General features: G+C 42.2%; 1 protein-coding gene across 1 annotated transcript in view; it reads left to right on the top strand.

The window, feature by feature from the left end:
• LOC140999834 (poly(rC)-binding protein 4-like) overlaps positions 1-23,571 on the top strand; it is a 43,398-nt gene extending 19,827 nt beyond the window's left edge. The window contains exons 4-14 of the mRNA XM_073470378.1: positions 1,903-1,935; positions 4,175-4,291; positions 8,860-8,991; positions 10,313-10,441; positions 11,647-11,721; positions 13,580-13,651; positions 15,811-15,852; positions 15,948-16,023; positions 16,482-16,531; positions 20,118-20,287; positions 22,793-23,571. Coding sequence (XP_073326479.1) covers positions 1,903-1,935; positions 4,175-4,291; positions 8,860-8,991; positions 10,313-10,441; positions 11,647-11,721; positions 13,580-13,651; positions 15,811-15,852; positions 15,948-16,023; positions 16,482-16,531; positions 20,118-20,287; positions 22,793-23,138 — 1,242 coding nt within the window. The 3' untranslated portion in view covers positions 23,139-23,571. The remainder of the gene's footprint in view (positions 1-1,902; positions 1,936-4,174; positions 4,292-8,859; positions 8,992-10,312; positions 10,442-11,646; positions 11,722-13,579; positions 13,652-15,810; positions 15,853-15,947; positions 16,024-16,481; positions 16,532-20,117; positions 20,288-22,792) is intronic.
• The last annotated feature ends 219 nt before the right edge of the window (positions 23,572-23,790 follow it).

The following is a 23,790-nucleotide window of genomic DNA, read 5'->3' on the forward strand; positions in this document are numbered from 1 at the left end:
GGGGGTGGATGGGGCGATTGGGTGGGTCTTTCACAAGGCTTTACATCTGGAGAACTGGAGCTCTTTTGCCATTTGTGACCAAGAGTCAACAGTGATTTGCTTTTAATTCATGTAATGTAGGTCAGTTAACGTGACGTGATGTCACGAGACTGTATGTAGTTATTTTAACTCAAAGTATGATCTTTTCCTAAACATAACCAGGTAGTTTTGGAGCCTAAAACAAACCAAACTGCAACGTTAATAACATTCCTGAAGTCATATGTCATACTATGTGAACTGTTTGTCAGACCGGTGTCAGGGGTGGGTAGAGGGCCATTTAAAAAAAATTGGAGTATGATAGCAAATCATCAGCCTTTACTTACATTTATTATACATGACATTAAGTATAAGTATACGAGATGGTACTCTTGTTTATCCACGTATAATATGACAATCATCAACTACCTGATAAAAAAAAGCTCTTATTTGCCCCTCCTTCCTTCCCCCACCCTGAATGGCACCCCCCAAAAATAAATTAATAGTTAAATAAATAATATTTACATCGGAACATCAGTTATAAATGTCAAAACCAAAAAAAACATTAAAAAAAAGACTGCCAAACTGCCATATTTGACGAGTTGGGAGTGAGAATGTGACTACACATAATTCTGCATGTATATAAATGTATCAATCAAAGAAACACAATGTTCCTGTATTGAAATGCTCTGCCTGTGTCCAATCACATGTAAACCAGTAGCTATCATCTATCATTCTCAGCCAAACGCCTTACCGATGCCTTTTTTGTGGATCCATAATAAGCCACTGTAGAATAAATTCCCTCAAAGTCGTGTAACAAACAATTGTTGTTTCAAATCCTAAATGTAATTGCCTTAAACCAACCCTCTTAAGGCCGCGCCACCGCGCCGACCACCACCACCCATAATGCAACACAGTAATCCATCACACAGAAACATTAGTGCATTGACATCAAGCCTCCTGCTGAAACTGAGCTCCAAAGACATATTACCGTTGGCCCCTTGTGAGCCCTTTAAGTGTCTGTTAAGAAGGGCCTGGCTGCTCCATGTTGCTTCTGTAGCTCCCACAATCACGCCTTGTAATACAACACCTACAAGAGATGTCAATAGAAGAAAGAACAGGGACAGAAAAAAATAAATGAGTTGAGAAAATAAAGAGTGCCACGGAGAAAGATGTCACCATGGTTGCTGCTCCACAGAAATCGAAACACCTGAGAGAAAACAGAGAATGAAAAGAAAAAGGGAGAGAAATTGGGAGATGAGCTTGGCACATACTGTACACCTCGGCTCAGAGAGGCACTTGATCTGCGGTGCTTGAGCTAATAACTTGCCCCTCCAATCCCTTTTTCCCTTCCTATCTCTTTCATCTCTGTATCATCAATAGAGGACCGGCACCAGTGTCACATTGGACTATATATAATAAGTTTTCCTAGAATCTAACATAAGTTAGCCCAGCGTGTGAGATGATGGATGGAGTGGATTCGTGAATGTGTGAGCAGAGGTGCGACAGCTCAGATGGACTTAAGCCAAAAAAGGAGAAGAAGCAATCTAAAAACCAGCAGAGGATGTGCTGCAGTGTGACTCAAGTCTGACAAAATGTTCTTGTCCCTGGCAGGAGGTCTTCACACACACTGCATGTACAGCCATTACAGCAGGTGTACATCTCCTTCAGACGCACAGATGTATTTGATATCTGCAGTGCAAAGGATACCACTGCGATAGACTGCACAATGAAACCCTAGCTGAGATTTGTTCTGCTCAATTCCAATCAGACTTTCGTGGCTTGAAGTGGGAGGTTTGACTTAGAGGTCGAGGACACTGTGATGCTTTTCAATCCGAAGCACATTTGATTCTGTTTTAAAGCTGTCCTTCATCTTCTCTTTTCCAGAAAGGAGAGACGGTGAAACGAATACGAGAAGAGGTAAAGTGTGCATCATTTAGTGTTGCTTTAAGAGGAAAACATCACATCATGTGCATTAGTGTTAGCACGATTCACTTTCTGCATAGCCTTTATACTATCTGCTGGTGACTGTACGTTTTGTGGTGTATCTGATATCACCGTGTTGGTGTTGTTCCTGGAACATCATAATTAATGTTGATCATTATGTCGACTTAGAGGTCTGACACTGGAGCACGTCATCGTGGCTAAATAACTTAAAGTGGAATTTCTGGTATTTTTAAACCTGGGCCCTCTTATCCCTATATTTACATGTTTTGTTGTGTAAATGATTCATTCCAACAAAAACAGCTAAAAAAAGATCTGGAATCGGTCCAATACATCGCCTCAGCCGGCAGCTGCGACACAGCTGCAATGGCTCAAAGTGTCTTACAACATTACGGAAATGATTCCTATAGAGATAGACCCCTTGTGTTGTAACTAGAAACACAAGTCTCGTCCCTTGAACGAGACTTGTGTTTCTGATAACAAAATGGATCTCTTTTATTGAACAAAAAGGTCTTTGTCAAAAAAGCACTCTGAGTGGATAAAACTTCGACAGTTGCCCCAAAGGACGAAGTTGATCAACTGGACTTATCATCTTCTGCCCCTTTCAGTTCTCTGTCGCTGTTTGGTGAACGTTAAACACACGTTTGAAAGGATAACTTCGCCCATGTGCATGTTTTTCTAGTCTTTTTCTCTGATTATTATAAAAAACTAGCTGTCAGCTGCGATGATGGTCCTGGAGCACCATTAATTATGACGCTCTAGGAACAAGATCAACAGGGCCATATCAGATCGCACATATGTTTGTATTTTCGTGACTGGCTGTGTAAGCACACTTTGTTCCCTGTTTTTTTTTTTATAAGATGACTCTGCTTTTTCTCTGTCATTGTTGGTTCACTCAAGAGAAAACATAATTCAATCTCAGAAGGCCTCTAATGCTGCTCAGGCTTTCTGTATGTATTAATAGGCTCAGTACTCTCTGCCTGTTTGGGAGCTTTGAGTCTGAAAAGCATACAGAACAGGTACATTGTTCGAATTGCCTTTTGGGCAATAACGACACCTTTTCAATTTAAATCCTCTCTCTCTTTCCATCACTCACTACTCCTCCTCTAGCTGCTCTCTCGCCAAATCCCTTTTCTATTCCTTTTCCTGCTTGAAACAACTTCCTTTTTCTCCTCAATTCGCTCTTAATAAATCTCAAGGGTGCAGCCAAACTCATGCCGCTTGGTTAACTCTTTGTATTAAAAAGTAATTAGGCTGACACTGTGACAGCACACTTGATTCTTTCTGTGTGCTGCTAAGGTTTTGCTTTATGAGGCAGAAGGATAAACAGAGGAACAGTGAGGTCATGGGACAATGCAGCCCTGCAGAGCTGCTGGATAAACCACTCACCCGTGGTAGCCATCCATCCATTCATCCATCCAGCCAGCCAGTTATGGCTTTTGTTACTTACCGACTGTATGAGCCTCATCTTGACAGTCACTCCCCAGGCCTTACAGCTACAGTGGGAGCATGACTCACTGGAGTGAGTGGAGAAAAAGCCCCAGAGGTCACAGCACTGTCCTGTCGCTGTGACTTTTACTCAGGGAAGTACAAGGACACAAAATGGAGGAGAGGAGGGCAGGAGATTGATCGTCTGAGGGCAATACCCCGAGGAGAAGCTCTATTAGATTGTCAGTCTGAAACAGAGATGAGCTGTGTAGCTTTTAGTCTCACCTCCTTTACCTTATGTCACTTGACCTTTCTGTGTCTGTGGCCAATTTGAACTTGACATTTTGAAATCTCACCACAGGAAGATTGAGAGAATAGTTTTAGTGAAGTTTGAGTTTTGGGAAATATGTTTGTGTACTCTCCTGCTAAGAGTTAGATGAGAAGATCAATACCTCTCTCATGTTTGTACGGTTAATATGATGGTACGATCAGTAGCCGGTTAGCTTAGCTTAGCATAAAGAGCGTAAGCAGGAGGAAACGGCCTGTGGACTACAAAACTTAACTAGACCTACCATCGGTATGAGGCTGAGCAGATAATAACTGAATTTTCATTTTTCGGTGAACTGCGGGCTTTGCTGTAGCGTCATTTTTAACAGACGTACTTGAGAGTGGTATCAATCTTCTCATCTTACTCTCTGCAAGAAATTAAGTAATCGTATTTCACCTAATGTCAAACTATTGTGTTAATGCTGGCCATTAATCAACCTAATGATCTCTCTCCCCACAGAGCAGCGCTCGGGTCAACATCTCAGAGGGCTCCTGTCCAGAGAGGATCATCACCATCACCGGCTCCACAGACTGCGTCTTCAGAGCTTTCACAATGATCACATACAAACTGGAGGAGGTAACTGTAACTGGAAGGCATGCCACCGATTGGCATCACGTATGAATTCAACCCATGTCCTCATCTCCCATGATAAACCATTATAGAAATGTCCATAGGACTGATCAAATGTCATTTTATGTGTCTTAAGCAAGGTTGTTATAGTTAATTTAAACTAAACACTAAAACTAGGTGTGAAAAAGCATTTCAGTCATCCCATATTATAATAAAACCAACTAAAACTAATACTGAAACCGGAATGGCACTCAGTAGAGCCCATACCTCCCCCAAGGCCCATTGAATTTTAAGCCACTCATAACTGCTTAACCATAATTTAAGCTCATGAGATGTAGGTCTATTCTATTAGTACTCATTTATAGATACCAGCCTAAATATGCCTTTCATTAAGACCCATGCATGATTTTCTGAGAAATTAACAAAAATGTTAAAAAACACCTTATCTCTGTTCATTTCTTTTGCAAAAAGGGATCCAAATGCAAGACACACAGAGGCAGGCAGGTAAAATAACAAAAAGTGAGCTTTGATGAAGAGCAGATATACAAGGTCCACAATGCAAACAGCAAAAGGCAGGCAAAGGAACATCCAAGAAAAAAAAACTAGAGAAATACTGAACTGAAAAACAAACCAGAAGCCATGGAGAACAAAGCGGGAACACAGAAGACACACGAGGACCGGGGAACAGGCACAGGAACACAGGAGACACAAACAACCAACAAAGAATGAGGAGAAAACACAGGCTTAAATACACAGTGATGATTAACTAATGAGACACAGGTGTACACAGAAAAAAAGACAAAGACAAGAAGTGGGAAGTAAAATATGACCACAAGGATATGATCTACTAAATAAAACAGGAAACAACTAACCAAAAACCCAAACCATCACAGTCTCGCAATGTTAAAGACAGTGAGACCCGGATAAGTCTCTTTATCCAGATCCGCACCAGAAGTTAATGGGGTCTATTCAAGACCGAGACTCATCCGACATCCAAGTGTTGTCGACACCCGTTCGGTGGATTTTGTGTAGTCATGCTGACAAACCAACAAATAAACAAACGGACATGGGTGAAAACATAACCTCCTTTGGCGGAGACAATAAAAGCTGAACTAAATCTCAGCAAAAACCACTCTGGAAACTTGAAAACTGAATAGGGATCAAAAATTGAAAACAAATAAAAAATAGAATAAAAAAATACCAAAACTGTAATAACTCTTGTGTGTAACAAAATGTTTCACAGAGGAAACCAGTCAGAGTTTCGATAGTTATCAGAGTCTCGTTGGAGTCAAACTAAAAGACGCCATTTAACCACATTATTAGAAGACATCATTTCCTGAGCTTCGTCTCAACATTACCACTAATGTGCTTTTATCACTATCGATTATTCTCTAAACTGAAGTGATGGAAGGAAAGAAATAATGTAAGATTACACTGATCTGAAAAATCGGGATAAGTGGACCGAGCTGCTGTTGTAAAACCATTTTGACGATTGTAACCGGACATGACGTGATGCGTGTTGTACAGCAACCTTGTCATTTGTTTCTCCACTGCTTCCCGTGAATGCATTAAACTCTTTACGGGGGAAATGTTGCTAATTTGTACCTGTTAATGAGAAGGACTTGCGTATCGTCTCATCGTCTGCTAATGAGATATAGATGACAGGTTCCGTATGCTATTAATCAGCGTGGTGACTGTCCAGCAGTGCGCTAATTAATACGGTGGAATAAGAGCTGTCCTTGCTCTGATTTAGCATCACAGCAGACATTGGCAAGGAAACAGGTGCTCCCCGCGCAGGTCGACAGCCTTCAGTAAACACACGCTGGCTGCGAGCACAGCGCAGTATTCATTAAAGATCTTTCACTCTCACCTCTCTTCAACCCTGAAACTCTTGAGTTTCCATGGCAACGTGTTGGCTGACCCGCTGCGAGCCACTTCCACAATAGTTGAGTTATTGTATGTCTAACACCTTTGATTAAAAACAAAGGGGGAATAATCTGATTCTTGGGCAGTGAGCACTAAGTAGGCTTGGCGTTTGTTTCTGTCTCAGTAGTTTATGATTACAGGAGCGCAGGATCACTCAGTTCTTTCATTTGGCAGGTGATCACATGTGTGTTTTATGGGTGATTTTTTTTTTTTTTTTTCTCACCCACATGAGAGCAAAAACACACATTTATGCAAAGTGATCTGATAGCCTTGAAAGAATACTCCAGCAACAAAGTAAATGCACTACAGCATGAAACTACACATGTATTTTGTTCCCAGGTGTTCGAGAAACAGCGCGCATGAAAGCCGAATAATCTGTCTGTATCGGAGTCCTTATCCCACCAGCAATACAATATGCTTTAGGGATTTAAGCCCAGCGACTCTTTTATGTGAGCAGTGCTCGTGTAACGCCCTGGCTTACATCGTCCAATTTGCTTTACGGATGGCAAAGGGAAGTATGTGAACGTTCGCAGTCGTTAAGATGAGGCTCATATTTTTAGATCAAATCAAGAAAATGACGCCCAGAGTCTTGTGATTGTACAGACGAGCTGCGTGCCCCTCTTCTAATGAGACGAGACGTCAGAGTGCCTGATCCGCCTCACTAAATATAGACACGGAGCAGAGAGGCACAAGAGCCACATCAGAATATGCTTTTCAAATTTAAAGTTCACAGTTACTGGAAACATCATGGAGTATTGTAAAATCCCTTGAAGTTACATATCCACGCTGTCCTTTCTCAAGTTAGACTTTGCTAAAAAAAAAAGAAAAAAGTGGTTCAAAAACGAGCAGCATGCTTTGCATTCTGTCACACATTTTGTTGTGGGTTGAACTCTGATGGGAAGAGAGACAGCGCGGCGTATTTACATTTCAAAGCTTCACAGAGGCACACTGTTCATTAATTAAAGCTCAGTCTCCACCCACAGCAGAGCACACACAGGATGTTTGCTACCTGCACAGAAAAACACTCATCAGGTCATCGAGGTTCTTGATCCAAACACTTGAACCGACTAAACTTACAAATACGTAGATATAGATTTTAAAATCATCAGATATTGTTAGCTGCACGTGTAAAGGGACGTTTAACTTCACTCCACCGAGGTCTTGGTGTTATATACGCGAAGAATCGTGTCATTACGTTTTGTTTCCTTGAAGTTGTTTACCTTTTAAATGTATCAGTGATATTAGTCAACATTTCTGACTGATAACACACATATCTGTGAATAAAATCTGCAGCTGTAGCGAGGAGACAGTGTCCGCAATGAAACTCCGTGATGGATGATGACTTAGTTGCTTTAAGGCCTGAGTTAGCTCACGGCTGTAGTCGCCGCTGTTTGTCACTGTCGCTCTGTCACACTGAAATCACCCAGTTTAAGTTAGCTGGCTAGCTATACTGAGGAAGCTAAGCTAAGAAAATGCAGATAACAACGGCATGGTTGTCAGAAACACACTAACTGGGGACAACAGAAAAGAAACACCACTGCCGCAAATGCAACCGAGTGTCTTTACTTTGTGTAACTGCACAGTTTTTCAAGAAAATAATAAAGAGGACATGGAGACGTAACGTTAATGCAGTGAGCAGCAACAAACTTCTTTTCATTTTCTCTCCCACGTTACAAATGCCATGAACTCTGTGCCTTCCAGTGGAGGGCCTTTTTAAAATGACTTCTTCTATCATCCCAACCCTGTTGTGCAGCTAAAACAAACAAGACATAATGTCTTAATTAGTGAGCTTTAAAGAAAAGTTTTTAGGTCTGTGTAAAGTCAGGGTAGCTGTTTCCTCAGTTGTTATTCTAAGCTCGGCTAACTGGCTGTCACCTCATATATTCATCTAACTCTCAGCAAGAAAACATACAAGTGTTAACCCCAAAATGTTGCAAGAAAAAGAAGTAAGCAAATAAAAATGGTAGTGAATTACTGTTTATGTGACCTCACATCACATGGATCTGACTCCTGCTAACATCTTTCATATAACTCCACTCATTCAGTTGCTTTGAAAAGATCTCTAGAGAGAAATCCCAAGGTGACTGGGTTCTGTGTCCCTACAGCAGGAAGGACATGTGGACAATGTACCCTGGCTCAGTTTTATGCGGCTGAGTTAAAGGCTCAAAGCACGATTTGCTTTCGGGCGCTGCTGCAATTGATATTTCCCCTTTCATGGAGAATATTGCAGCTCATATGAATGATTGAACGACCTTCTCAGGCCCCACCCTGAACCGGACTTCATACTGAAAGAGCTGGAGGTTAATTATGCTGTCCTGCTCTTTGCTCCGTCTGCCGCCCACCCAAGGCTCCACCTGCCCCCTCCAGTCTGGATCCCATTGTCTGTTGTTCAGTTCATGTTGATGCAGTTGAAACTGAGCTTGGCTGTGTTGTAAATAGTTCTTTGTCATCGTTTTGGATTTTGAGCTATTCCTAACAAGCAGGGATATGTTGACTTTGCTCATCATAATGGCATGATAGGAGTTGATACCCTCCAGTGTCTTTTCTCTCCACCTTGACCCCTGCTGCCTGATCGTTTCCTCTGGGACTCTCTTCCTTCTTCCTGCTGACTCTCACCACATTTCTTCTTTCCTCATATCTCCGTCCAGGACCTGACTGCATTGGTGGCCAACGGCACCATCAGCTCCAAGCCCCCAGTCACCCTGCGGCTGGTTATCCCTGCCAGCCAGTGTGGCTCTCTCATCGGCAAGGGAGGGGCCAAGATAAAGGAGATCAGAGAGGTGAGCAGCCAGAACACAAATCTACTCCATCCTCCCCGTCCTTCGCTTCACCGGCTGGTCCTGCACTGAAATATGTAGAGAACAAATCTGCTCCTGGAGATGAGGGGAAGAAACTGCAGCTGGAAGGGAGAGATATTTCTTCTGTGCCACAGTTCTGATGTTTTTTGCCCTATTAGGCCTCCCGCTTGCACTCAGACATTTTAGGTAGATGTGCTTATTCAGAATCACTGCGAGTTCATATATTTTGGTAATAAGTTTAGAAATATGGTGATTATATTCATTTACAGCACCAGAGTGACCTAAAATAATGAATGTATGAATAATTTGCCACAGATCATAACATGCAAATTGTGTTAGGCCTACAGTTGAGTGACAAGAAGGAGAGTTCACATATAATCAGGATGCTAACATGTGCACAATGACAATCTTAACATGCTGATGTTTCGCGTGTATAATATTCACCATCTCCAGAGGAGGGAATCCTCCTCTGGAGACCATGAATGTCTGTACAGAATTGAATGCGAATCCAACCAACAGTTTGAGATATTTTAGTCAGAAACGAAAGTGGAGGTGTCTGCACTTAGGATGACACCTGACTTAAAATGGATTTAGACTATTAAGGCAGGAAATTCGCGAGGCTAATGCAGCCCAAACGGATCACTTAACACAAAACACAGTATGACTCAGCAGTGGCAACTTTGAAAGGGAAAAACTCCTGACTACGATGAGGCCCAGTTGAAACGTTAGGATTAAACTCATCAGATCTGTTGCCAGAGAAGTCTGACACTGTAACATTATCTCTGTACCGATCTACAAATAGAGTCTCTCTCATTTTAGCCTTTACCTTCATCGGTAATGGCATCCAGTCGATTTCTGCGGTTAGAAGGATTTTCTTGTCTTGCTCATAACCCAAAGTTGTTCTGTTAGTTTGGTTGCCACACGCTCACTCACAGAAACATTTCAATGTGACATGCGTGGTTCAACAACCACTTCAAAGAAACCCTGCAGTCTGTCAGACATCAGCAAATGTAGATAATTCGTAAAAAGCACTCTCTCTTCCCTGCAGGCATGCTATATTAGGAACATATCTGCAAAAACATAAAGAATTACATTTACTGACCACGGGCGACTTTTCATTTATCTCTGACCTGACAGGACTTGATGTTAAGCATGCTGCTCTTTCAGGGCGGGTGGTAAAATACTGTATGAGGTCAGCAAATCCAGCAGGAGGACACGGAAAGAAGCCATGCCGGTGTAATCACGACTTGTCTTATCTGCAGCATCAAACTTAATCTTTTTTTAAAACCCCTATCATTTGCAGAGCACTGGAGCTCAGATACAGGTGGCAGGGGATTTGCTGCCCAACTCTACTGAGCGAGGGGTGACGATATCTGGGAATCAGGACTCCGTAATCCAGTGTGTCAAGCTCATCTGCACAGTAATCCTGGAGGTAGGAAGCATACTATTCCTCTCTCTGCTCCCCACACCCACACCTAGCTGACATTTTGTCAGAGCTCAGCTGCTGCAGCTAGGTGCCGGAAATAATTGCTGTTGACATGCATGTTTTCATTTCACCAGCGTGCATTAATTGTCTATTCCACTGCAGCAGAAGTTGATGCATTCTTAGTGGGCTGTGTTGGTCTTCTTTGTTATGTAACGCTGCCTATGACAGAGTTACGTATTCAGAGTGCTGCTGAACGAGGATTCTGCGGCATTATCTTCATCTAACGTAGGAAACATCCAGAAAATGCACTTATTCCTTTGGATTACTGTGCTTTAATCTGCCTGGCAAGACCTCGGATGGAGTCAGAAGGTGCAGCTCTCAGGTCGGAGCTCAGTAGTATTTGAGAGGACACTAAGCTGCTAACAGAAAACAGACTGGCCTGCAGCAAAATCTGTCCACCTTTAGACAACAGCTCTCTTGAGAAAATCGAATAGGAGATGAGAGCAAAACAACCCAAAGACACAGTTTCTCCCTGTGTGTTCATGGAAGTGCACAAGTCCTTTTTGTTTTAGCGTTGCAGCTGGACCTGACTGACTAATTGCTAGTTTGATCCAGTTTTCCAGGGCCTTCTTCAAAGGCTTGCAAGTTTCATTAGGATTCTGTACCAGCGGCTTCTTGCTTTTGGCTCCAAGATTTAAATTATGCAAAGTTATACAAAGAAATTGCTGTGACTGCTCCCGCAGAAAAGATGCTCTATATTTTAAAGCCAAAAACAGTATCATCAACATTGCAGTTACTGATAAGATATACAGTGCCATGTACACTGGATAATCTCCTTTTCTTATTGGCGTTTGAAGAATTTTATCTTCAAATGTCTCCTTGTCAGCGGATGCTTGATTTATCCAGAGGGCAAACCGCTGCAGAGCCTGCAGCCCCGATGCAAGCTGAAGCTCAGGGCTATTATCCACAAAGAGCTCTCACCACACTGCTTCAATTATTCAAAGAACGACTAATATTATCAAAAGAAAAACAAGAGGAGAATAATGTCAGTGTCATTAGCAGTTTAGATCATCATTAATTCTAATTGTATCTTAATGTACCACCGAGTTCAACACCATTTGCACTCTCTGACTTCAGAGTATATCTGTAAAGTTTATTCATGTCATTGAGATTCACGATAAAGATTCACTGTCCTATTTTTCACTCCGTAGTCTCCACCGAAGGGTGCTACCATCCCCTATCGACCGAGCCCCTCACCAGCTGCAGTCCTCATCGCAGGGAACCAGGTGAGATTATGATATCACAAAAGCTTTTCTATGATACACTGGAACAGTGGCTCTCAAACTGCGATGAATCTCTGTTTACTGTCAGAGGCTTTACAAGGGGTTAGGTTCAGACTGGGGGGAAAATGTGGACTTTGAATGGGCAGGAGTTGAATAAAAACAGTAAAACTGCTATCAAGCATGTTGAGGATAAGGTGAATAGAATAAGGGTTGATGTTCATCAAGTAAGCGGGTTCAATGACAGTTTGAGCAAATTTAACTTGCATATTTTGCACATCAAAAACTCATAAAGGGGAAGGGATACATGCAGTTCATATTCTAGTTATATTTTCAAGAATAACATCCAACTTGGCTTGTTTTTTTTTCTAATTTTTCCAATAAAAATGAAAATTGGAGTGGAGGGCATGTCAAAACCAGGACTACAGCCAAGCTATAGGCCCCATGCGGCAGTACATAAACACAGCATTAGTGTATCATACGTTATCAAGCTAACATGCTCACAGTGACCATGATAACTTAGCCTACAGATGTTTAGCAGTTACAATGTTCATCGTGTTAGTTTAGCGCGTTTCTATGCTATAGCATTTGGCACTAAACACATAGTACAGCTGACGATGAGGAGAATGTCATCACGATTAATCATTGAACCTGGAAGTGAAACTCCATGTATGTAATCAAACAGTAAGGTTAGTTAGGATGTTGTTGAACGCTATCGTTAGTTTACAGGTTATAACATATGTTGTTTAATATATAAATATTTCCCGATTTCCCACCAAATTTTCGCTTTCCATCATCTTTTCAGTTGCTGATCAATTCGGGAAGCTGTGAAATGGTAATAATTTGTCAGATTCCCAAAGTTTATACGACTGTCTACCTTGAACATAGCATCATTACATTATCCCACAATTTGAGCTTCAAGACCTGAACGTCAGAGGAAAATGGCCGCCATTTTAATATGGTCTACTGTTGTAGAAATGTTTTAGTGCGGACCAAAGCGAAGACTGACGGACAGAGCAACACTGTATTGTTTGAGAACCACTGGATGAGCATTTCTAACTGACACACTCACCTTCCCGTCTCACATGAAACAACAAATGGTCACTGGAGAAGATATAACCACTGATTCTGTATTTCATTGAAGTTGTTGGCTCACTCTCGTGGGGAAACGAGACTCATGTGGGTGCTCCTTGGTGGGGGATCAGGTGTTTGTGTTTGTGGGGGGATGGGGGATGGGGGGGCAGGGACAGATACCCACCCTCCCATGGAGAGAGACTCAAGATTAGCGATTGAGACGGGAGACCTGCCGTCTCCTCTGGCTTCAGCAGCAGCCAGATAATGTGCATAGCTGTCAGCAGTTCTGACACTGTTTGTGCTGCCTCAGACTCTGGTCAATTTATGGAATGGCTTTGTGTTTTTGATATTTCCCATAATAAGCTATCAAATTAAACTCAGGGCGAGGTCCCGGTCAGTGGGAGATGGCTTTAATGAAGGCTGCGCAGTGATAAGGGATGTTTGTCTAATTTGTCAGTGGAGAAAATGAAGTGGATTGGGAAAGGGTCTGCGGATGAGTCATGGCCTATAAGCCTGTTAGGTGTGTTAAAGTGTCAAGAAATGCAGCCTCGAGGGGCCGTCGCAGACTGAATTTGATCTGTAGCGAAAGGAAAAAAAATTAAATTGGAAGTTTTATTCATTATTTTTACATCAAATTGACCGTGGATGGTTCCAGCTGGTAAGCACACATTTACTTGCACTAATCATCACCCCATGGCAAATATAATGACTGTCCGGACTTTTTAAACATGAAGATATTTCAGTAATGAGCTGCATATTTTCCCTTTGCGCTTGTCTCTTGTGTTTGTAGGTGTTCGATGCGTCAGAATTCGCACCCCACCCTATGTACTCAGTCACCCAGGGCGGCCTGGACCTCCAGCAGGTAACTGGATCATCATTATTATGAAGTCTGAATGATAAGCTACAGAAATCAGCTCAAGTTTTTCAAACGTTGGTCTCAGACTTGTGGAGCACAGGAGTGAGTTTCAGGGCTGTGGGGATCTGAGTGGCGAGTGAGAGCAGGCGCTGTGTGGCATGTCCAAATTTACACAGTCCATCATCTGGCATGAGGCATTAAAAACAACAGCTGAGCATAAAGCTGCAGCTATTGTTCTAGCCTGTCATAAGAGCCACAACCCCCCCCCCCCCCCCCCCCCCCCCCAAGCCCCGAAACACGATGCCATCACACACCACAGCCTCTTTTTTAGTCCTGCCCAGCTCTGCACCAGAAACATTTCGGCTTTAGGAATATTCCTCCAATGACAACAACAGCAGATACTGTCAGTCTCTGACAAATCAGCTCTGGATTGAGGAAAAAAAAAATCAATTGTGGGTAATGAAATAGAAAGAGTGAACAATTTAGATCAGTCACGCTGTAAACAACAGGATTATTGGCACTAATTTGTGGTGCTTTTGTGCTTTCCTATATAAACACAGCTGCAATGTACTGATACATTTTAAGGGCCGGGCTCTCCTCTCCAGTTTATGACCATATAGGATGGACTGGTAATAGCAGCCAGACGGCTGGCGTCAGACAGATTTGAGTTAGAGAAGATGGATGGATGGATGGCTGTGAATGCAGCAGCTTGTAGGACTGTTTTTGTTAGACACTTTTCACTTGTTCCATCGGCAGTTTTCTTGTGCTTATTACACGCAAGTAAACACCTTGTTTTCATCATTATTTTACTTATATTGGAAGTGGTGTTAGTGTCAGTAAGCCAATAAAGTGGGAGTGAACCCTAATCCAGAAATCCTCGCTTAAGCAAGTTCTAAAAATCTCAAATCACCTTAAATTGACGCCACCTGTCTTGTGATTTACCATTATTTAATGCCTGCACGGATGAGGGTTTACTCAGGAACAGCGATGGACCAAAATCAAACTTATTAGAAGATGAGATCGTGGAAATTGGAGCCAAGTCACACGTGTTATTCAGTGGACTAAGAAGCTGTGGGTTGACAGTGTGTCGCTGCTGCTAATACAAATTTCACCACTGGCTTGGACACGTTATCATCCATAACTGCAGTACCCCGACGTTACCAGCAGGAAAATCGCTCATGTCAAGTCTAGACTTTGCTTCGAGATAATTTCCATGGCAAAGTAAACTTTATAAATAACTACTTATACGTGTTTTTCTGTTTAAGTTGTACTTGAGATTAAAATTGATTGTAAGTCTTTTTCATAAATGAGGCCCCACAGCTGTAAAACGTGGAATGGATTTTCATTTAATGGTGACAGTTCCTTTAATGCAGCACTTAAATAAGTGTGTTTGGATTTATATCAGTTTGTTATAAGAGGTCTAACATCAAATTAAACCTGTCACGGGTCTAATTGATCCAAACCATGAGTAATGTCACTATTTAGGATGACAAAATGTACATTTATTTGTCTGTGACTTACTCGTTTGCTAAAAAAGAGAACACACACTTGTTCATGCATACCCAGGAGACGATATAAAACATGAATATTTACTTATTTGGTTTATAACGATGCTTAATGGTCATTTATGTAGTGATACAGTAGAAGATTTACCATTTTTTGGTTGATTTTACCATTTTAATCACATCTGTGTTTAGAGGTAAAGAGGTAAAGAACCAAGAACTGTGTGTATTTCACGAAATATATGTTTTTCACTACTAAAGCTGTTCACACTGAGTACTGTAGGTTATCCAGAGTGACAGGGACTCTTTGTCTGGAAGGAGATGTTCCTGTAGCATGTTATTTTTAATGCTGCAAACCTTCACCTCCACTGTGCGGGATCCGAGGCAGTAATCTCAGAGATGTATGTTTCAAAACTCGGACAGATAAAACCAAAACTCAATCTGTATGAGGAAAGACCGCTTGAAATACGTGAGAATGTTTTTCGTGGTGAAAAAACGGTCAGCCTATTCAGCGCCTGCCAAACTATAAACACTCATTTCTCTTCCTCTGAAAAACAGCCATGTATTGACAGTGAAGCACTTCCATTAAGAGGCTGCAGATTTATTGCACGGCTGTGATGTTTTATAGCTGTAATTTACCTAATGCAGGATGCTCTCTTTCAGGCCTACACTTTGCAAAACCAATACGGCATTCCACACTCAGAGGTACGAGCATTTGTGGGAATATTCTAATTTAATATAACATGAGTAGCTTTGAGGTTTAGCGTTCAGTCCATTAACTTCTGCTTTCTGTTTTACAGCTGGCCAAGCTACATCAGCTGTCAATGCAGCAAGGCCTGAGTCCCATTGCCCAGCCCGCGTCGACTATCATACCTGGTACGTATAGCAGCAATAACAGCCGGTATTTGCTCTGGATTCTGTGTTAATTAAACAATTTGTCTTAAATTAAAAACTCCTCCGTTTGTAACCTGCTGCGGGTTTCTCCACCTGCCTTTAGACGTGAGAAGTAAAAGCTCGCTGTCATTAGCCTGCACTGATTATGCTCTTGTGTCAGTGAGGAAGGTGGAGACGAGGCTTTATAGCTCCCTCATAGAAACTATTATGTGAAATGATACGTTCCACAGAGTGAGAGAGCTGCGAGAAAGAAAAAGAATGAGCGGCGTGTTAAACATCAGTCCATTAAAATGGAAATTAACTGCTTTACTATGTCTCGCAGTTCTGCGCTCAAAGGGCTTTTCCAGCATCTCAGTGGCGGTTTGTGCGCAGCTGAATGAATTTTTAAATGTCTGATATGTCAATTTTATTCAGTTAACGCTTGCTTTCTCTCTCATCAGGGATGGACTCCAACTCTCAGACATCTCAGGAGCTGCTTATTCCCAATGATGTAAGGAGAAGCAACCCCAAACTTCAGAGTTTTTATTCTTCATGTTGTTTGTTTTTTCCTATCTGAGCAAGAAGCGAAAGAAAAACAGGAAATCAGCCCTCATCTCACATGTACGCGGCACGGTAGCAGGTGACTTCAGATGCGGTAGCTGCGTCTGCAAAGACGTCTGGTGTGACTTCAAAAGAGACGAGAGACGTGTTGGCAACGTACTAATTATCCTCATTATTCTAACCCAAGACTAACCCAAGGTTAAAGGGATTCTGAGCTGATATGGATCCTTTCGCATTATTGTCTGGGCTGCAGTTGCAGTGTCTTAGAGTGACTCCCATGAGTGCTCAGTAAATCCTCTCATGTTCCCTGACCTACTTAGAGGCTGTCTGCTGTCAAAACAGCCAATAAGAAAACAGACAAAAATCCTTTCCCTCTTCACTTAGCCTCCGCCAGGGTTTGATGAAATGCCTCTCCAATCTGAGAGTGGAAATCACAACGCATAGATTCTGTTCATAATAACGTCAGGCTGCATTTACCTCCAGATGGGAACTCTTGTATTGGGTTTGGCTGGTTTAGGCAGAAAGCATCTGGCTGTTAATTGTCGTAATTTGCGTCCTATTGGATTTCATTAAGAAGAATGAGAGACAGAGAAAGCCATCTATAATGCAGACGACAGAATCACAATCAGACACAAGAAAGAACAAGGCTGTTTTTTTTTTTTACTGTCAACAAACGACCAAAACAAAGAGTGTGTTGGTCTTTTAAAGTGTAACATCACTAATAAATGTATGGTTTATTAAACTTTAGGTAATAATTATTCCACTGTTAATAGACAACGAAATGCTTTATGAACCATTTATTAAGTCAAAACCATTATATCAGCTAACCGATTTATCAGTCAGGCTCTAAACTAAAGTTTAATCAACTATAAATGTACCCTTTATTTATGATTATAAGTCAGTGTTATCCTCTAAATATTTATAGATTCCCTTCCAAATGAATATAAATCTTTAAAACTAAAATTAACCAATACATCACAAATGTATAGGTTTTTTTATTTTATTTATTTTCTTTACAGAAGGCTGAGAAATTTCCTAAATCAGCTGGGCAGCTTAGTTTTTAGCAAACGTTCCTCTAACAGGAGTAAAGACTGCAGTTACGAGGGGACTATTTTCACCTGTGGATTTATACGCTGTAGAAGGTATTTACAGCAGCAGGACAGTGTGTGTGGGCTTGACTCAAAATAAACTGCAGTGCCGAGGTTCTGAAAGAAACATGTCACCCGGTGCAACAGTGAGGCTCGCTGGTGTGTTTTCTTTCGTCTGTTCGTGGGATCGGGAATAAAGAATATAGAATGTTGCCGTCCTTATCCTTTTTAAAACTTAATTTTATAGCTTTTACATATAACTCAAAATTATAGGAAGAGAAGGACAGATCTTTTCAGAGAGTAATTCCACAGTCAGAGCTTTAGTGGTCATAATAAATGTGAACAAAATAAGTAAGTACAGACACTGGACAATGGAAAAACAATTACAAATAAATACACAGGTAAATAATAATAAATCGTTTAGGCGTTATAGAACGTATACAGTCCAACAGAGGACTGATTGAATCTAGACTGTTGTGCTACAGGAGAGAGCACAGTAACAGCCTTATCCTTTAAACTGTGTCTGAAATCAACATCTGAAATGTTCTCTACTATCAGTAAAAAAAAAAAAACTTCTTCAGTTACAAAGAAAAAACAGCAATTTTCAGACAAAAAAAAATTGATTTTCACTTTGCTGTCTTTGTTTAACAATCGAGTGAAGAGAAGAAAAACAAGAAGTGGATTGATTGAGTTCGACTGTACTGTATAGAATACAGCCTGAACCCTCCAGCAGCATTTCTGAAATGCCTGAAGGCTTTTTTTTTCCATAAGTAAACCCCCACATGGCGAGTGGCACAATGCATCAGAGGAATGAGGGAGTGCAGTGCTATACGTGACAGGGACAGCTGTGAGCTCGAGCCATTGTTCCAGAAGAGAGGACTTATAGCCATGACTGAGCCTCCTCAGCCCTGCGCCCCCCCACCCCCCCACCCCACCCTCAGTCAGGCCACACAATCTCGCTCTGTCCTGACAAACACGCACACACACACACACACACACGCACTGAGAAACTGCTCACCCCCAGTCAGCAGTATGTACTGTACTTCTGTGCGAGGAGGATTTAGCCGGAAGAAAAATGGCTGCACTCGCACCGTCTCATCCCTTTTCCTGTGTCCTTTTTTAAATGACTGCCTCAGCAGGAACTCAACAGTATATAGGCCACTTATACATGAAGACCAGGAGCGCTGTGATGCATTAATGTTATTTGTATTTGCTCAGGAAAAATAATCACAACAGCGAGCATACCTGCGGCGTCCCCTGTGTCATTTATTAAGCTCTAGTTTTTCATGCAGGATTGCTGCTGTTTGAGGTCATGAATACCGAAGAGGGTGTTGACAGCTGGGCTCTATTGACAGCTGGTTTAAAAGCCCGGCATCCAGGGGGAGATTCTTGTCCAGAGTGGAGCGGAGACGTTATCTGGTTATCTCTGATTTGAGGTCTGTAGTGGCCATTGTCTCTGGAGTTGCTCTTTAGGCCGGCTGCTCTCTGTCCCCCCCCTTCCCCTGAATAAACTACAGGGCCAATAATAGCCACGCAGACCAACCAGGTCGCTGTGTGACGAATCAGACATTGTGGACAGGCTGCTTACTTGTCAGGAAAGGAATGTGAAATGCAGGGTCGAGCGCAGCACCAACGCTGTTAGTGTGTCGTGTGTTTCTTCCGAAGCTGCCAACACGCACAAATACACTGCATGCACTTCATCACTGTCCCACTCACCGCATATCTGGCAGCGTAACCCTGTCGCTGAGCCCCTGACACCCTGCACTTGAGCTGATGCGTCGCAGCCCCCCGAGCTAGATATCTCTGGGCACTAATAGGCAGGGGTCCAGGTTGGGTAATGAAAGCACAACAAAAGTGATAATGTTTTTTGGAATGCAATAAAAACTCGTGTCATTGTCTAATCTACTCTCCAGCAGAGGGAACGCTCAAGCGGATGGGACTGTATATTATATATTTGAGTTATTTTCCCATTATGTTTTCCATTAGTGCGGAGATGCATCTGGCTGGCGCGCGTTTGGGAAAGTGATTTGTTTGGGAAGTCATCACCACTCTGAGGAATCAATAACCTTTTAGCCACTCAGATTAATGAGAGGCAAATGTGCCTTCTCTCGTCTCTTTTACCGGTGCACACGCAGTTGCAATTAAGGGGGACTCTGGGGGGAAAAAAGTGCTTTTGACATGCATGATGGATGACCAATCCACTGAAGACAATGTAATTGGAATATTTGAAGTGGTCTGCATTAGGTCAATTCAACGGCTCTCGTGTTTCACCCTTTTTCGTGAGAATCACTCACATAAGCAGCAGCAACCAATAATGAGAAGGGAGAAAAAAAGCTGGATACAGTCAAAATGATTCGATTGACTTCTCTCCTTGTAAAGCATGTCCTCTTCAGTCCATCTACATAATCATTCATCTTACTCATCTGTCTCGCCTCTGTTCTCCCGCAGTTGATCGGCTCGATCATCGGCCGTCAGGGCACTAAGATCAACGAGATCAGGCAGGTGTCAGGAGCGCAGATCAAGATCGGAAGCCAGCTGGACGGGACAAGCGACCGCCATGTCACGATCACAGGAACACCGGTCAGCATCAACTTGGCCCAGTACCTCATTACCTCCTGGTAAGGCCCAGTGTACGCTGTAGACATCTAATGAATCACCGCTAGAGGAATGCATTGGTTTAAAAGGGTCAGAGGTCGTGCTATAGAGTGATAAGTGATAATGAGGTATGTCCTTGTGCTGCGGGTAATTGGCCTCGAGGGAATGAGTAAAAGCCTGGTTGTATTGTAAAACATAGCAGCGGCGTCTCGTTGGAATTCAGTATATGCAGCAGAGCTCTGGCTTCTTTTTCAAATTAACTTTTCCGCTGCATAAAAATCAGACGGTACCTTGTGTAAATTATTGGAGAACAGGTAACAACACAAACAAGTAATGAATACAGATAAAATGAGTCCAACTATCAGAAGTACAGATAATATACAACATAAATTCAACAAAAAACATGATGCTTCATGTTTTCATAATGAAAATAGTGGGTATATTCACTTCCTGTAAGGTTTCTTTCTTTATGTATATTGAGGCCAAACTACACAGAAGCAGGAGAGACCTGCTTCCTAATAAATATTTTAGATTGTGGTAATGATTTATGCAACCATTCTCCAATACTTTTGATTACTTTGAATACGTTCGGTTGTTTGGAGCCCTGAGGAGACCTTCTGTTTTAATGACTGACCTTTTAATAATTCAGCCACTATGATAAAGGCTTTTTAACATTTCCTTCCTCGTCTGTGTGTGCCGGGATTCGCTGCTGGTTCTCGGAGTACTTTTGATTATTTGTTTCCAAAAAGGAGAAATAATAGAACAATTGCACTTGTTGTGTTTTACTTTATCGTTGTTTGGCGTCCCACAGACAGCTGCTCTATCTGTACAAATACAAATAATTGCAAAATGAAACATTTTAAGGTCTTTTAAGGGTCCAGCGTGTAGGATGAAGATGGATTTAGGGGCAGAAATTGAATATAATATTCATAATTATGTTTTCAGTAGTGTATGATCACCTGAAACTGTGAATCATGGTGTTAGGCTTCTACAGAGGGGGCAGGTCCTCTTCCACAGAGTCTGCCATGTTGCGTTTTTAGCAGATATTCCCGTTTTTCACAGCAACACAATTCTCCTGTATTTCTCCCAATTATGGAAGTTTGTCACCCTTTTTCCCCTTTTAGTTATCATAACCTGTTTCTGGCACTGTACAGCATGTAGTAAATGCTGATTATTATTATTTTCATTCTTTAGATGTCACCAGAATGCAGGAAACAGTCCTTCAATCTCAAACTTTTCGTGGTTGGACCCACAGAACCCAGCTTTGGTTTCAAAATCCTCCCTAGTTTTGAGGTCTCAAGGCTGGCGAGTATGTTATTTGTGAGATTACTTCGCGAGACAGCTGGCTTCAAGCTACACTCTTGTGGCCAAACGCAAAGGCATTGAACCACTCAGCTTCCTATATGGAGTTACTGGCAGCTTGTTGAAAAGAACAATGGCAGCTCATCAATGGGTTAACCTGGCTGCTATAGCATCTGTTATCAGCAGTGGAGAGTATATTTTATTGGAAGAAGAGCAAAGAACGGTCCTGAAGGCTTTTCTTGGTGTAAAATGTGTCCTTGCTCTTCTCTCTAACCGTATTAGAGACTTATTTGAGATTTTCAAGGGTAGTGGAGTAAAGAGAACTGCCAGCACCAATAACAGACGTACAGTACATACGCTGATAAGACCCAGTTAGCGAGCGTGCGTGTCTGTTTCTGTTCAACTAGACTAAACACTGACAGCAAGTTTCTGAATATCTCCACCCTGGAAGGAGTTTTCCAAAAGGTTGATTTTGAGTGACCCAAAATGTTGTTTACATGTGTATGAGAGGTGAAAACTCATACAAACAAAGCTTTATTTTAGGAAGTACACGAAGGATCACATGGGCTAGCTTATATAGCCCCAGGGCCCAGCTGCTTAATCAGCTGATGACCCTCCCATGTCAGCTAGTTGCCTGCTGAGGTCACCAGGACAGCTACTGAGACATTAGGAGGAGGTAGCTGGTGTCAATCACTGATTTAACATTGCACTTCTATAACATTACAAAACAGTTTTGTTTGTTTGTTTGTTTTTTTAAAAAAAACATTAAAATCACTGAGGCAGAACCAGAAATGTATTTTTTATTTCCTTGTCATGGCGTCTACATTACCCAAGATGCATCTTGACTGCTGACAGTTCAGTAGGATATTCAGGTGTATTATGCTAGTGTTGGCTGAAGGAGCCTCAAGCCATTAGCCTCCAGCAGAGCCAAGGAGCAGCTACAGAGGTCTGGTAGCCTGACTTCTTTCTACCTCCTGAGTTTTCTTTTTCATTTTCAAGTGACTTGTCAGCTGACATCACTTGAGGCAACTGACACCACTTGAACCCAATCTGAAGCCACAAAAGGCTTCAGATTGGGTTCTGCCCTAGACTTGTAAACAGAGTTTGATGTGTAAAATCAGTTCCCCCTTTAACAATTTTCAGGAAATTCCCCCAGTGTTGTAGCAACAGTGTTATCCTCTAATCTTCACTCTCTGTCGTCCCTCCTCCCGTCCCTGCCTTCACAGTTTAGAGACAGCCAAATCCACGGCCCAGGCAGCCACCATTGCAGCTCCGGTCGACCTCAACATGGCCTTCACCCAGCCAGCCTCCCCAGCTGCCTCCCCCGCTCCCACCCTAGCCACCATGGGCGCCCTGACCCCGGCTCACATGCTGGGCAGCCCCTACGCTGCCATGCCCCTCTCCGGCCTGCTGGGGGTGAAGTCTGTCCCCTTTCTGACTCTGTCCAGCCCCGCCCCAGCTGTGGCCGTCACCGCAGCGCCCTCCCACACCTCCCTGGCCGCCTACACCGCCAAAATCTCCTCAGCCAACTGCATCAAAAAGCCAGAGAGACAGAAGTTTGCTCCTTATTGATGTAGTCTCTGTTTCTTGGAGAGTCCGATGAAGGACAGCTGCAGTGTTCTTTCACAAACGCCTGATGTAGCCATATCCGCCGGCAGAGACGCTCTTTGACTTTTATTCTACGACGCACCAACAGAGAAGAGACCAATGGAGATGTGGATAAAGCTATTAAAACTTATTTACGGTTATAGATAATTTGTGAGTTTTCCCATGAATTGATGGACTGCTTTCATCGTCACCTCATCACTGTCGATCGATCACTAAAAGACGGGCTGGGACCTCACCTGAGAGACACATGTTCAAACAGCTGTTCTCACATGTGTATCTCAGGTTAGAGGTCAGCTCTAAGTATTTATCCTTCAATAAATTTGTAAATTATACTCAGATGACAAATGCTCTACTGTATGATGCTTTTATACAATGTCTATGTTTGCCTCTTGAAGTTTTTAAGAAAATTTGTAAATGTCTGGGGGGAGGGGGAGGGTGTTTTTTTTTTTTTTTTTTGTAATAATCCGTGCTATGGTACTGTACTTTCCCGTTCAGTGTTATGTTCGATTTGTTGGATTTTATTTTGAACGTGCAACTGGTTTAATCTTTATTTATTAGTATTGTTTCATTTATTAAAAGTCTTTGTTTCCTGATGTGTTTGTCTTGTTTTCTCCCG

The sequence above is a fragment of the Pagrus major genome, chromosome 7, assembly GCF_040436345.1.
Source record: "Pagrus major chromosome 7, Pma_NU_1.0".
Taxonomy (NCBI): Eukaryota; Metazoa; Chordata; class Actinopteri; order Spariformes; family Sparidae; genus Pagrus; species Pagrus major.